The 15,317-nt window shown below is 49.8% G+C and overlaps 1 protein-coding gene across 1 annotated transcript in view; it reads right to left on the reverse strand.

Moving 5' to 3' along the window:
* KSR2 (kinase suppressor of ras 2) overlaps positions 1-6,623 on the reverse strand; it is a gene marked incomplete at both ends in the record, with an annotated part of 327,481 nt that extends 320,858 nt beyond the window's left edge. Inside the window, one exon of the mRNA XM_080941337.1 lies at positions 6,444-6,623. Within this exon, the coding sequence (XP_080797463.1) occupies positions 6,444-6,623 (180 nt within the window). The remainder of the gene's footprint in view (positions 1-6,443) is intronic.
* Positions 6,624-15,317: the final 8,694 nt, after the last annotated feature.

Raw genomic sequence — 15,317 nt, forward strand, 5'->3', positions numbered from 1 at the left:
CCCACAAAGAGACACACATGGTCAGCGTGATGCCCCTGTGCTAAGTAAGACCCCAGGAACCAGAGACGTATATTCATTCCTATGACATTTTTTTTAGGTACACTCCACTCTGAGCTGGTCCCTGAGCAACAGTGAAGCCTAGAGAGCCACAAGCTCCCCTTTGCTGCAGTCTCCACCCCTCTCGTCCTTCTTTCCACTCCAAATCCCTGCCTCCCCAGCCAAGCAGGCCTCCCTAACTGCCTGACCAAGTTTCCCCGGGTGGATTCTATGGAACAATCGCCCTCCAGGGTAATCCTTGAGACAGGCAAACACTCTAAGTTCCATGCACACAGGTGGCCAGGGAAAGGCTCTGAGAGGTCCTGCGCTGTTTCCCAAACCCCTTCACCCCAGAGTTTATTTTGCCCATCGAATACTTGCTGAACATGAGCTTCCAGGACAGGGCTCACATCCCACACAGTCATTCTAACTGACATACTCAGAAATATTACCCAAACTCCTCTGCTCCTAGCTGTCTCCAGGACATTTAACCCACACCACCCTCAGTTAACCACCATCACTGTTGGGGTTGAATGTAAAGGGTCCTCCCGACGGGCTGTGTGTTTGAACAGTTGGTCCCCAGTCAGTGGCACTGTTTTTAGAAGGCCGTGGGACCTTTAAAGCAGTGCTTCTCAACCTTCTTAATTCTGTGATCTCTTTAACACAGCCCCTCATAGTGTGGTGCCCCTCCCCCCAAACTGTGACATTATTTCATTGCTACTTCATAACTGTAACTTTGCTACTGTTGTGAGCTGCAGTGTAAATATCAGACCTGCAGAGTGTGTGATATGTGATCCTCGAAGGGGTGGCGACACACAGGTTGAGAAATGCCGCTTTAACAAGGTAGCGCTTTGCTGACAGAAGTGAGTCGCTGACAGGTAAGCCTTGAGGTTTGACCTCTGCTCTCTGCTTCCTAAGGACTGACCGTGAACAGCTGCCTTACATTTCTGTCACCATGCTTTCTCATCCTGATGATCTATGGCTCTTATGTGTGTGTTGAGACAGGACCTCGCTATGTGACTCTGGCCATCATGGAACTTACCAGAGATCTATCTACCTGCCTCTGCCTCCGCAGTGCGAGAATTAAAGACGTGTGCCACCAGGCCTGACTTGTGTCCCTTGTGAAATCGTAAGCCAAAATAAATATTTGCATCTAGGGATGGTAGCTGGGAGTGGCTGGAGTGATGGAGTTCTGTTTGTTTGTTTGTTTGTTTGTTTGAAGTGGCAAAAGTACAAATCAAGTAAATAAAAGCAAAACAACAACAACAATGGTAGACCCTTTCCTTTTTTAAAGTAGTTTCTATCAGGAACTTATATCATCTGCAGGAGACTATTGTCTGCTTAGTCCAGGATGATACTTTTGTCAAGTTAGTATCTTTAAAAGTATCACCCTGGTGATCCTCTCAACCACCCACTGAGGCAGGAATTATCTTACAATTGTCAGCTTGGGTTAAAATGTTTACATTTGTATCCAAGATAAAGTAGAATAGTGAGGACCTATGGGACTGGTGGTACTAGTGGCCCACCCAACATCTATTGGTACCTTCTCCCATGGAAGTGGAACATTGAATTTATATAATTCAGCCCAGGATTCATCAAAGAAAAAAGATGGCTTTCCTGTTTCTCTCTGTCCAGACTCCCTTGCAGCTACAACATTTGACTCCACTGTGGCCAAAACGCCATAGTTGCACATTGATGGTGGGAAGGTGGGTTACCATGGGAAAGCCTTTATTTCCTAATGCCAAAAATATGAACCGTCATCTCTCCACACTCATGGAGTCCTCCTCTATCTTTTCTTAGATACAGATGTGATGGCTGGAGCTGTGAAAGCCATCCTGTGACCATTGCAGAAAAGCCATCAGAACTTCCTTTGCCATCTCCCAAAGGACTGAATGCTTGGCCTTCACTGTCACTTGGCTGTGACATCAGCCTTTTCTCCCTACCCAAGAAGCATGCTTTGTGAAGACCAAGTTTGGTCATGCTGAATGTTTTTTTGTTTCTGCAGGAGTACGCACTAATCATCAAATGTACTCAGGATGGTTGGGTCAATCTCTTAGCAACTTTGGTGTTTGTGAGCAGGGAATCATCACCATTAGACAGCAGAAACAACAGAGAACTTGTCTTTCTTGGGACACCTTGGGATTCTGCTCAAAAGGTGGTGGTCATCTGATGTAGCCCATTGACCTTGGACCAGAGCCACAAGCCAAATAAAACACCTCAATATACATATCGACTAGCAAGACAACTCAGTGGGTAGAAACACTTGTCTCAAAGACTTGGTGACCTAGGTTCAATTCCTAGACACAAAGGAGAGTATGTACTTGTATCCACATGCACAATCATAAAATTCAAGTCAAGTGTAAAACATAAAGAAATAGCTGAAACACAGCATTTATGTCCTCATGGATTTAGGGTACTGTTGTTGATGTTTTACTTCCATTGCTGCCACTGGTAGACTTTGGTTTTGTCTTTTTCAGAGCAGAGTTGGGAGCTAAACATGATATATTGGGCAAGACCTCCCTCACTGAGCTACAGTCCAGCCCTCTTTTCCTTTTAACTTTGAGGCACAGTGTCACTATGTGGCCCATGCTGGCCTTGGATGCTCCCTCTTCCCCATCTCAGTATCCCAAGTAATAAGGTTACAGGTGTGGACCACCACACCCAGCTTCAACTAGTAATTCATAAAGCATCCCTAATCAGAAACACAAGTCTGGGGCTTGAGGATATAGTCAGTGGTAGAACCCTCATCTAGAATTCACAAGGTCCTGGGTTCAATTCCCAGCGCTACCAAAGAAAAATTACACACAGAAGCACACTATCTACATGCTAAATGCAGAATCCTGGACCCTCTCTCCAATTTCAGCTAAATTTGAATGTGGCCAACAGATGCTGGGAACCCACACATTTAGCCAGTACCACCATGAGGCTTTAGGCCATCAGATTTGATAGCTGTTAGGGTTGAAAACTTGGTGACTGCAAACATGAAGTCTGGCCAGACCACACCTTCCCCAGGGCTCCTATGCTCTGGTCCTAGGGAACTGGGCGGCTGAAACTGTCATGATTGCTCCAAAAGAGTCACTGGGCATTGTGGATCAAGTGGCTGGTGTGTCCTGTGGTACTCTCAAACTATGAGATCTAGAAAAAGACGTGCTTTCTGCTGTGCTGGCTAGTCTTGTGACAATTTGACATAAGCTAAAAGAAAGGGACCTCAATTGCACAAATGCCCACATGAGATGCGGCTGTGAGGCATTTTCCTTTCTTTCTTTTTTGAGACATTTTCTTAATTAGTGATCAATGGGGGTAGGAGAGGGGAAACTCAACCCACTGTGGGTGGAGCCATCCCTGGGCTGGTTTTCCTGGTTCTGTGAGAAAGCAGACTGAGGGGCTAAAGAGATGGCTCAACAATTAAGAGCACTGACTGCTTTCTGAGCTGATAGCGCTCCTGCAAACATGGTGAATGTTCCCAAGACCTGCCAGAAGTTCTGCAAGAAATGTGGGAAGCACCAGCCCCACAAGGGGATACAGTACAAGAAAGGCAAGGACGTTTAGTCTGCCCAGGGAAAGCAGCGTTATGACAGGAAACAGAGTGGCTATGGAGGGCAGACTAAGCCCATTTTCTGCAAAAAGGGCTAAAACGACAAAGAATATTGGGCTGAGACTGGAGTGTGTTGAGCCCAACTGCAGATCTAAGAGGACGTTGGCTATTAAGAGATACAAGCATTTTGAACTGAGGTAGGGGTGGGGACAAGAAGAGAAAGGGCCAAGTGATCCAACTCTAAGTGGATTGTGTTATGAAGACAATAAAATCTTGACCTTTCCAAAACAAAACAAACAACAACAAAACAAACAAACAAACAAACAAAACAAAAAACAAAAAGCACTGACTGACTGACTCTTCTTCCAGAGGTCCTGAGTTCAATTCCCAGCAACCGCATGGTGGCTCACAACCATCTGTAATGGGAATCTGATGCCTTCTTCTGCTGTGTCTAAAGACAATGACAGTATAATCATATATATATATTGAAGAAGAAGAAGAAGAAGAAGAAGAAGAAGAAGAAGAAGAAGAAGAAGAAGAAGAAGAAGAAGAAGAAGAAGAAGAAGAAGAAGAAGAAGAAGAAGAAGAAGAAAGCTGACTGAGCAAGCCATGAGGTGCTAAGTCAGTAAGCAGCATCCTTCCATGGCCTCTGCATCAGCTCCTGCCTCCAGGTTCCTGCCCTGTGTGAGTTCCTGTCCTGACTTCCTTCTATGGTAAACTGTGATATGGAAGCAAAAGTCAAGTAGATCCTTTTCTCCCCAACTCGCCTTGGTCACAGTATCTTAACTGCAGCAATAGTGACCCTAACTAAGATACCTATGATTCCAACTTCCTGACTAGCACATCGGCTGTTTTATCCCCCTAATTTCAAATATAAGACACTTTGCAGATAAATCAGAATCAGGGGCCCATTGTTTGTGTGTTTGCACAGTGCTGGGGATTGAACCCAGGTCCTTGTGCATACTACAAAAATGCTCACAGAGTGCCTGGCCTGGGTCCGTCACTGCTCTCCAGGGAGTCAGTGAACAGAACAGGGTAACATAGAAAGACACAGAAGGAAACTCTGAGCAACTTCGGCTGTAAAAGTCAGCCTACTTTTTTGGTGTCAGAGGGTAGAAGAGACATAGTGGAGGTGGTGGCCCTCAGGGGTTAATCTGCATACACTTGTATAGTTCTGAACCAAATCTGTCCCAGGTCCTGTGCAGCAGAGATAGGGGCTGGGCTAACAACAGCCCACATCTTACTCAGTCCCTCCCTCTCTCTCTCTCTCTCTCTCTCTCTCTCTCTCTCTCTCTCTCCTCTCTCTCCTCTCTCCCCCCTCCTCTGAGAAAGGCAATGCCTGGGCCTCCCAACACACTTCCCACATTAACATTTATCTTGTTTCATCCCGGGCTCATGTTCCCACTTGACAGGTGAGCACAGAGACATACAGCAAGCACCGTATTTTTAAACACACACACAAGCTTCCTCTTTCCAGACCATAGTCTCCTGTACATGGGGCCAAACTTAAAACCATGGAGGAGAAATACAAGGCCTGGCCAAGGAATCCGCATCCGAGAGCTGCATTTATGCAGATGACCCGGTCAGCCAAGACTGAAGAAAGACTTCAGGCTTCAGGAACTCGAAAGCCAGAGACCAACAGAGCCACCCAGCTCTACGATATATGGCCATGCCAGTGGGAACCCTCCTTTGCTCTGAGTGCCACAGCCACCACCAGCCTCTGGCAGATGCCAGCTACTGGGAATTCCCAAATTAAATCAAGCAGTGTGGGCAGCTGGGCCTTCGAGGGAAGGAAGGTAAAGGGGCTGAGTCTGCCTGACATTTTGAACAAGGTAGATGCTGGAGAATTTCAGTACTAGGCCTTCCATACAACCCGGAAAGCATCCTCTGGGGGGGAAAGATGGCCATTGAAGGAAAATAGTTCCTTCCTTTTCTTTGTGGTAACTTTGTAGCCATGCCTACCAGCCACAGTGCTTCAGAGAACTGCTCCCAACTCCCCCTCAAGTTCTGTCGGAGAGAGGATGCTACCTACAAGGAGCCAAACTCCTTCTCCTGGCCTCCTAGCCACCAAGTCTCACCAAGACAGCCCAAGAGCATTTTCCCCACGCCACCTAGTGCAAGAATCACTCCAGGCAACTGTAACATTGTTTCTTCTTACACATTTGGGCCTGCAAAGACCCTACCCCCCCCACACACACACCTCTTATATCAAAGGATTGTTTTAGAAACAAGTACTTCCCTGGGGATTTTTTTTTTTCCTCATGCATCTGGTTTGCTAAGGCGTAGATTGGGGGAGGTGGGGGATGAGACCCAGAGCAAAAGGTTGAATCCATTCAGGCAGCCCCATCTAACCAGTCAAAACCACCTTTGACCACCTGCAGAACGAACAAGGTCACGTGGGTTCCCTGTAGCTCCTTAACTGTAGCACCCAGCACTCAAGCCCCCGTGGCATATAAACAAATCCCAGAAAGAGAGAGAGAGAGAGAGAGAGAGAGAGAGAGAGAGAGAGAGAGAGAGAGAGAGAGAGAGAGAGAGAAATAGTAATAATAACAACAACAACTCCCTCCTCCCGCAGTCAAAGAATAATCATAGCAACAGCTACAACCCATAATAATAAATACAGAACACCAATTATTACTGCTACCACCACCACCCGGCCGCGCACAGACAACAGCCGCACTGGGAAGGGAAGGGACATCCGCGCTGGCTTTGCCAGGTGATAAATCATAGCGCATCATTCGTGCCCAACTGCTTTACCCCTCCCCTCCCCAGGCCCTCTGTCAACACACAGAACCCCAAAGGGAAGGGGACAGACTGGAGAAGGGAAAGGGATGGAAGGATTGCCCCCACCCCCACCCCAGGCGACACCTACCTCCAGGGTCCTGATCTCCTTCTGCGTGAGGTCGTTGGAAGCTGCACACTTGGTCCTAAGCCCTTCCAGATTGGAGATGCTCAGGTCGATCATGTTCTGAACCAGCTCGCACTGTTGCAAGGCTTTTTGCAAACTCAGAGGCTGCTGTTCTTCGCTTTTCGTCATGTTCTCCTCATCCATCGCTTGCTCTGCAACCCCCCTTCCCCTCCTCCTCCTTCACCTCCTCCCAGAAAGAAAAAAAAGGGGGAGGGAAGGAGTGGAGGTAGAGGGAGTCCACCCCCCCTACGCCTCCCCAACCTCTGCGACTTCTCAGCAGTGTCTCCTGAAGAAACCCAACATCTCACACAAGCTTGAGGGGGTGGGGGTTGGAGGAGGGGACAAGAGCCAGAATTTATTATTATTTGGGGCGGGGGTAGAGTATTAGGCAGTCTGCGCTAGAATGTCCCTTGTCTCTCTCCTCTCTCTTTCTGTGTCCCTGGTCCCTAAAAAGGGAGAGATGCCCGTTTGTCAGAAGCCAACCAGGTGGTAGGGTGCAGTCTGTACACTTGGAGAGGGGGTGGAGAAAGAGGAGGAGGTTGAGGAGGAGGAGGAAGGGGAGGAGAAGTGGAAGGAGGAGGCTGAGAGAAATAGAGCTCACGCTTCGCACACCGGCTCCGTGAAGGGCGGAATTATAATGTATATAAATCTATTTGGCCGGCTGGCTTTTATGTCAAAAAGGAGCGCGCCTGCCCCCCTCCCGGTCGCGGTGACACGGCATGGTCCGCGGGTCCCCGCGCTCAGCGCGCTCTCGGGATGCTGTGCGCAAGGCTGGCGCGGCTGCGGTGCCCACTGCGGCTGGCTGCGGTCTGCTCTCCGCGACAATGCTGCTGCTGCCGCTGTCGCCGCCGCTGCTGCTGCTGCCGCCACCGGGCTCCAGGGGGGACGGCTGCTGCAATCGCTCCTGCCTCACTCCACACCGACATCTTGCCTGTCAATCACAGGGCGGGGTGGGGAGCGGAGCGAGGGATGCAGCGCCGAGAGGCGCCGTGCGCGCAGCCGGTCTCCGGGTCCCCCCCCCACACACACACCCTGGGCGCGCCTGGGACCCGCTGGCGGCAGGCGGCGCGTGCACCTGCCCTCCGGGCCACCCTCCAGCCGGAGAGGCGGGATCCCTTGGGACTGAGGGGCTCTCCTGCGGAGCGCAGCCGCTACGATGCAGTGGGGGTGGGGAGGGGGCCGGGCTGGTCCCCGAGGTGGCGGGGAGGCCCGGCCCGGGGGCGGGGAGAGGTACTCAGTGGCCTGGGTGGGGGTGGGGGCCACTACGCCAGCCCGGGATCTCGCGAGACGAGGCCGGAGCGCGGCTCAGCAGGTGCGCGGGGACCCGAGAGCAGGTGCGCGCCCGGCTCCCAGGGCTCTGTGCGACGGGTGGGAGCGACAACTACTTAGGCCTGATCTAGCTTAGGTCCATTTTCAGGGTGACAGGAGGCTTTGCCTTGCTCCTGGTCCCACAAGGGCTTGTGGAGTCTAACTTCAGCTACCCACCCTGCCCTTTGTCCGTCACCTAGGGTACGGGAGTAAAGAATGTGCCCAATAGATTTTAAAGAAGTTGAGGACGGGGAAGGATACTTCGTGACAAGAAACGGGAATTGTGAAAGAAATTCAAACTGCACTATGCGGTTAATAAAGTTATACCGAATGCCTGTTACAGATACGCTTTTTATTAATTAATTGCGGGGGGGGGGGTCGCTGTTCACGTGCAGCACAGCGTGCCCGCAAGGTTAGCGCACAGATGGTCAGGACAATTCTCTCCTTCCACCTGGGCTCCAGGAACTGAGCTGGGCGGCTCGTACTCACTGAGCCATTTCTACCAGCTTGTTATAAATGAATAAAAGACACGGCCTTTTTTCTTAGCTGCGTGTGATGACGCACGCACGCCTTTTATCCTAGCCCTAGGGAGGCAGAGGCAGGTGGATCTTTGGTAGTTCGAGTCCAGCCTGCTGCTGGGCTATCTGTAGAGCAAGTTCCCGGCTAGCCAGAGCTACATAAGGCGACCCCGTCTCAATAAACAAACAAACAAACAAGCAAATAAATAAATAGTAGTTTAGATAGAAAGGAAGCGAGATGACTCCTCCTACCCCCACCCCGGAGCTTTATTGAGAGAATGGCATTCCTCAAGAAACACAGGGATAGCTGCAGAGGCTGCAACCTAACCACTATCACCCACTTGTGAACTGTGCCTGGCTCCTTCGGCACTGATGAAAAGCCAATAGTTTCAGCAGAGATGGCATGGCTCGTGGCAGCTAAAATATTTACCGTCTGGCTCATTCCAGGGCACTATGCCAACTGCTGATTAAATCTGTGTTCTCTATATGAACTCTGCCCAGACAACACATCACCCTAATTCTCTCTGACTTTTTTTTTTTCTCACTTAACATTCAGGGGGAAGCCAAATGCCATCTCATGAAGGCCTCCCATGGATGACTGACAGATTGATACGCCTAATAAACTGTCCATGGGCTGTGTTTACAATAATAAGTAGCTGGATGTGGCATGTACCTGAAGTCCCAGCCACTTGGGAGGCTGAGGCAGGAGGATTGCTTGAGCAGAGAAGTTTGAGGTCAGCCTGGCAACATAGTAAAAATCCAGAGAGAGGAAGAGAGAGAGAGAGAGAGAGAGAGAGCACACAAGCATCTTTCTCTGGCTCCTTTCCAAGGAGCAGACTGATTCTCAGAACAGGAGCTGGCTCGTCATTCTTGGGGAAAGCCACCTGTAAGTGAGCCGAATAGGACCCCAAGTTGGAGCAAATTGATTCTTAAGACTTTGAGTCATGGGCTTTAGAATTCACAGAGTTGAGTCAGTGCGTTCCCCATTTCTGCTGGTCTCTGTGTGCATATGTGTGTAGAGTACTTTACCTAGCATGCACCAGTCCGGGGTTTTACACACCACACACACACACACACACACACACACACACACCATGCTCTATCTGGAATGAGTCAAGCAACCAATTTTAAGCACCATGAGATCTACACAGTCCAGTTTGTCTCCCTTCCTATGTATTGTCTCCATATTTCTGTGTTTCCCTTGAATGCCATTACTAATGGTTACACTCCAGCCTTCTCAAACTCCAGCACCTATCCACCTATGTGGCTCCTTCTAGAGGCCATTTTCCCCTTTGTTTTCAATGATCTAGTCCTATCTCTGAGCGAGCCTTGTGGGCTTTACCTTGTGTGCCAAACATTGTACTAGGCGCAGATACACTTTCAAAATGACACTGTCCACCTGGGAAGAGGAATGGGGTGAGATCACAGCTCATTAGTTGGCCAAGATGAGTGAAGGGTGTGGGTTTCAGTTTCAATGTGACACCATCTTCCTTGCTCACAAACTCCCCCCTTCCTGCCCTACTCCCTGACCCCCAAAACATGGCAAAACTTTTGAAAATGGTCTTGTTCTTCTGGAACATTCTACATGGCTTCCCAGCCTCTGGCTCTGTGGTGCATTCAAATTTGCCAGTTATTCCAAGCTAGAAAAAGCCGTTTTCAGATTTGTTTTCTGTCCTTCCTTCTGTAGTCAGCCCCCCCCCAAGCCCCTCATTTTGTCTCCACAGACTGAGGAGATGAACAATGGTTCTTCTGGTGTCTCTGCCCAGAAGTGCATCTTTGTCCTGTTTGGAAACAGTCCACGTTGTGGATAGCATCTCTCTATAGGAGAAATACCCTTCCTTATCATCGATTTTTACATTTTATTATTACTCCGTATTACATATATTTATTGTGCGTATACACATGCGTGCACATATGGACTGTGTGTGTACATGTGTACATATGTGTTCGTGAGTGAATGTGCATGCATGTATAAGACAGAGTTGCCATCTTTTAGGAATCAGATCTCTCCTTCCACCACATGGGTCCCAGGGATCGAACTCAGTTCCTTGGGCTCAGCAGCAAGCAACTTCACCCCTGAGCCATATTACAGGCCCTATTCTTTCAGAACCTTTCTAGCGATCACGCACGTGAGCTGACTCTGCCATTAGACACAGCACACGGGGCTTTTAATGTGAAGTAGGCAGCTGAGAGGAATCTGACTGCCGTGTGGCAGGCAACACACCTGCCTTCAGGCCCCTGTCCTATATGCACTGTGCTATCCTATGCTGAGGGGCCTGGTGTCTTGTCCACAGGTATCCCTCCCAGTTGCTTTGGGGATCATTTCTGACCCCACAGCCCACGATGTCTCTCTAGTCCTCCTGGACTTTTTCTAACCATACCTTAGTCTGCTCAGGCAATTCTAACAACCAGAGGGAAGGGGGTACATTCAGCAAAGCTCTTGATTAACTCTCTCTCTCTCTCTTCCTCCCTCCCTCCCTCCCTTTCAACCCTCTCCCCCTCTTCCCCTCTTCCTCTCTGCCTCTCTCCCTTTCTCCCTCCTTCCCTCCCTCTCCTCTCTCTCCCTCCTTCCCTTCCTCTCTCCTTCCTTCTCCCCCTCTTTTTCTTTCCTCTCCCCCTCTTTCTCTATCCCTCTTTACCTCTCTCTTTCTCTCTCTCTCTCTCTCTCTCTCTGTGCCTCCCTCCCTCCCTTTCTCCAACTCTCTCTGCCTCTCTCCCTCCCCAGGGTCTCTAGTAACCTATAACCTTGAATTTGTTAGATAGCAGATGATAACTTGGAACTTATGACCTTGCCTCTGCTATCCTCTCAGCACTGAGGTGTAAGCCCCAGCTGGTTCAGGGGCTTGCAGTGAGCTCCATGGGAGGTGGGTCTCTCCTTCCCTGCCTGCACCCCACCACCTGCAGGACCATCCTCACTGAGAACTGACGGGCCCAAGAATGTCGGCTGCCTTGCTGTGTCCAGCTGCCCAACTACGGATCCAAAAGCCACACAGGGAATCTTCAGAGACCTAGAGATCTGGGTGCCCTATCAGGGCCAAGGCACAGTGATGACCATCCACACACCTGTTTCCATCCTTGCCTAGGAGGAACCCCAACAGCTCCCAGAGTCCCTTTCAGGAAGGCTGTCCTCTTGGCTGAGACCAAGCATGCTTTGAGATAGTCACTGGGCCCCTGGGGGAACAGAATAGGCCTGTGAGAGAAACTTCTAGATAAGATCTTGACCTTATCATGGGTAGGCTAGAGGTTGGCAGTTACAGATGGTCAAGTCTGGCCACCTCTTCCCAGAGGAGGAATTTCACCCTCTCCCATCACCTTTGAGGTTTAGCAGAAATTCCAGGACACCAGAAAAGCTTATCCTCTGTATCCTGCTTGATTGGCGGTAAGCTGCCCTCCAGGTTTTCCAGATTGCCTTGGGCTCACCTGGTGGAGAATGGTAGGTCGGGAGGCAAAGGCTGGAGATACGCACAACCAACACTGACTTCTAAAGTAAGCTGTGCAGCCAGCCAAGAGCGACCCTGAACTGCTGAACCTCCTGCCCCCACTGTAAGGAAAAGATGACGGGGCACCAATGAAAGGAAAAGTCACTGAAAGGAAGAGTCACAGGGCACCAATGTTGTGAGAGGATAACAATCCGAGTCACGGCACCAATGTTAGGGGAAGGATGAAGAGAGTGGGGGGCATATGGCCCATGGAGGTGCGGTGAGGCCTGGGGGCAAGGGAGATGCCTCTGGGGGGGCCCATGATGGGAATCCCTTCCCTGAGGGACCAGCCACACAACAGTATAGTACGGAATAGTTTATTCAGGTCATGGGAGAGTTAAGAGGGTGGTAGAGACAGAGAGAGAGAAGTAGAGGAGTAGAGGCCGGCCATGAGCACGTGGGAGAGAGGTGGGAAGGGAAATGGGAGAGCAAGGCTGCAAGAGCACAAGGGCAAGAGAGGCCAAGAGAGAGAGGAGGGGTCAAGCAGCTCCTTTTATAGTGTCACGGCATTGGGGCGGAGCATACCTGGCTACTGCTGGGTAATTGAGAGGTGGGGTATACCTGGCTGTTGCTAGGTAACTGAGGGGTGGGGTTTACAGAATCCCAACACCCACTTCCGGAGGGCTAAGATGATAGGCATGTGCCACCATGGGTAGTTTATGCGGTGTTAGAGATGGAGTCCAGGTCTCTGTGAATTCTAAGCAGACACTTCAGACTGAGCCAAATCTCTGGCCTCTCTTGACTTCCTAGATGTCTTTCCTGTTTTCCCAGGCTCGCTCTCTCTCTCTCTCTCTCTCTCTCTCTCTCTCTCTCTCTCTCTCTCTCTCTCTCTCTCTCTCTCTCTCTTTATTTTATGTATGTGAGCACACTGTCGCGGTCTTCAAACACACCAGAAGAGGGCATCAGATCTCATTACAGATGGTTATGAGCCACCATGTGGGTGCTGGGAATTGAATTCAGGACCTCTGGAAGAACAGTCAGTGCTCTTAACTGCTGAGCCATTTCTCCCAGGCTGTCTCTTTTTGTCTCTCTTAGTTTTTCGTCTTTGTCTTCCTGCCAATTTTTGAGATGGAAGAGAAGCTCAGAACAGTAGCCCCGGAGATACGGCCAAATATCTCATAGCTTCATGGGATTGTGATTCTATTCTAACTCACCGAACCTCCAAATATATGACTTTTAAAACAGCTTGATAAGAATCAACAAAATGTTCCTCTCTTTAATACTGTAGGTTTCTCTCGCATTGAGGATTCTCCTTTTGGGGGTCGGCCGTCTGCTTCTGTGTCTTCATTTCTCGTGCAGGTCGATCACTCTGTCCACATCGGGATCATCTGGGCTTGTGGAAATGGACCATTTGGCCCAGTCATTTATGCTGATTTTTCAAGTTAAAGACTCCATGGTATGCCGTGTGTTTTCAGTTACAGCACTCAGGACCGAAGAGCCCCTTTCCAGTCCCCAAGACCTGCAGTAGAGAGACTTCATTGAAAGTTCCTGGCAAGCCATATCTGCAACACAAGCTCCTCCCACCTTTCTGCCCATTTGCACCACGAGCATGCAGTATCCAGAGAGGCCACAAGAGGGCGATAGATTTCCCCTAGAACCGATGCAAAGATGGGTGGGTGCTGGACATTGAACCCAGGTTCTTTGGAAGAGCAGCCAGAGCTCTTAGCTGCCGGGCCATCTCTCTAGGGGCCCAAAGGTTTTGGTTTTTTTGTTTTGTTTTGTTTTTTTAGTTTATTTATTCCTTGACTATTTTAGACATGCCTATATTTGATCACAATCACCCATCCATGAATGTCTTATTTCTCTCTCACCAAACCCTTTCTTCTCTCAATAGGTTTCCCTCCGATCTTGAGGTTTCTGACCTATTCAGTTTGATTAGGGCTGTTTGCTAGAGCGTGGCGGGGGAGGGGAGGTTACTGAAGCAAGGGCAACTTGCCAGTTGCTACATTGTTTTAGAAAATATCCTTCTTCCCTAGTAACAGCTAGCTGCCAATAGTTTCTCGGACTGGGGAGGGGATACAGTCTTTTCCAGGTCTTGAGCCGGTAACTATCACAGCTATGGGCTCCTGTGCACAGTGGCCGGCTCATATCCCACATCCCTTTCTCTCTCCCGGCTCTTATGTTCTTTCTAAGCCCTCTTCAAGTGACATTCCCTGCACCTTGGAGGAGTGCGGATGTCACATATGGGGCTGAGGACTCCACAGTGACTTGTTCTCCAGGATATGGGGCCACAGTGCGTCTCTGCATACATGGCCTGCTGCTGTCCGCTGCAGACAAACGCTTCTCTGACCAAGGCCGAGGTAGCGCCACTATCTATAATACATCAAGACTTAGAAGTCGTTTTCACAGCATGTTCATTCAGCAAAACAGCAGCAATGGATTCCATCCTGGGGTTTATAACCTCCCCAGCCATGGGCTTTTGACCAGGTTCAGAGTGCCAGGTATGGCTCCCCCCATGGGGAGCAGGTCTTAAGGCCAGTCAGAGAGCAGTTGTTGTCTACCTAGGTCCCAGTTGGTGCCACCGTTACACCAGCGCCGTGCAGGACGACAGCTGAGTGAGACTATTGATGGCTTCTCTTCCCCACAGACCTGCGCATCATGTATCAACACTATAAACGCTCGCCGGCAGAGGGGAAGCTTCCAGTTCTGGTCCAGCCTCATGTCTCTGTGTCCTGCTCCCAACGTGTATGCTGGCATCAGCGATAGGATCTTGCCGTCTAGTTTTCGGGGGACAACCAAGAACCGTGGCCACAACCTGTATTGTTGGGATGAAGGGGGATTCTCTGGGACACCATAGCCGACTCCTGGCACTGAGGTTTTCATTTAATGCCCGTGTCTTCTACAACCGAGAGACCAAATCTTGGGTTCAGACTCCATCTTAGAGAACTTGTCCTAAGACTGAACTCAAGTTATCTAACAGGCCAGTACCTAGCACCAGTGTCCAGGTTATTCCCCAACAAACCTGCACCCCCAGGTTACAAGTCCGCGCCTGACACTTCAGTTCCTAACAACCACCAATCAGGGGGAAACAGAAGTTAAGTTTACGGTTTGGCTCCAGCACCAGCCAACTGTGTTAAAGGCCATAATAGCCCCCCACACCCCCAATCAGATGTGTACCAAGCTAGATACCCCCTTCTTGCCTCTATAAATACCTGCCTAAAATTAAACTCGGGGCTGCTCCCTCCTGTTCTAATGCATTAGAAATGGTGGTGTGGCCCAAGCTCAGGTCTGTAAGTAAAGACCCTACTGTGATTACATTGGAGTCAGCTTCTGGTTGCTCTTGTGGGGCTCACGAGTGCTTCCTGGCATAACACAAGCATCCATCCCAGGGTTAATTCTCAGTAGCTCCCTAGCAGCAGGGGTTCGGGTTCAATGGTGGCTCTGTGTTTAGCTTCTTGAGCTAGTATTGAACTGTTTCTCAACCTCGATGATCCATCTCACACCCCACCAACAGCCCAGGATGGCCCAATTTCTTCCTATCCTGGGCTCATGAATTTTCTTGAATCAACCATTTCATTTCCTTCCTTCTCTCT

The sequence above is a fragment of the Micromys minutus genome, assembly GCF_963924665.1.
Source record: "Micromys minutus genome assembly, chromosome: 29".
Lineage (NCBI taxonomy): Eukaryota > Metazoa > Chordata > Mammalia > Rodentia > Muridae > Micromys > Micromys minutus.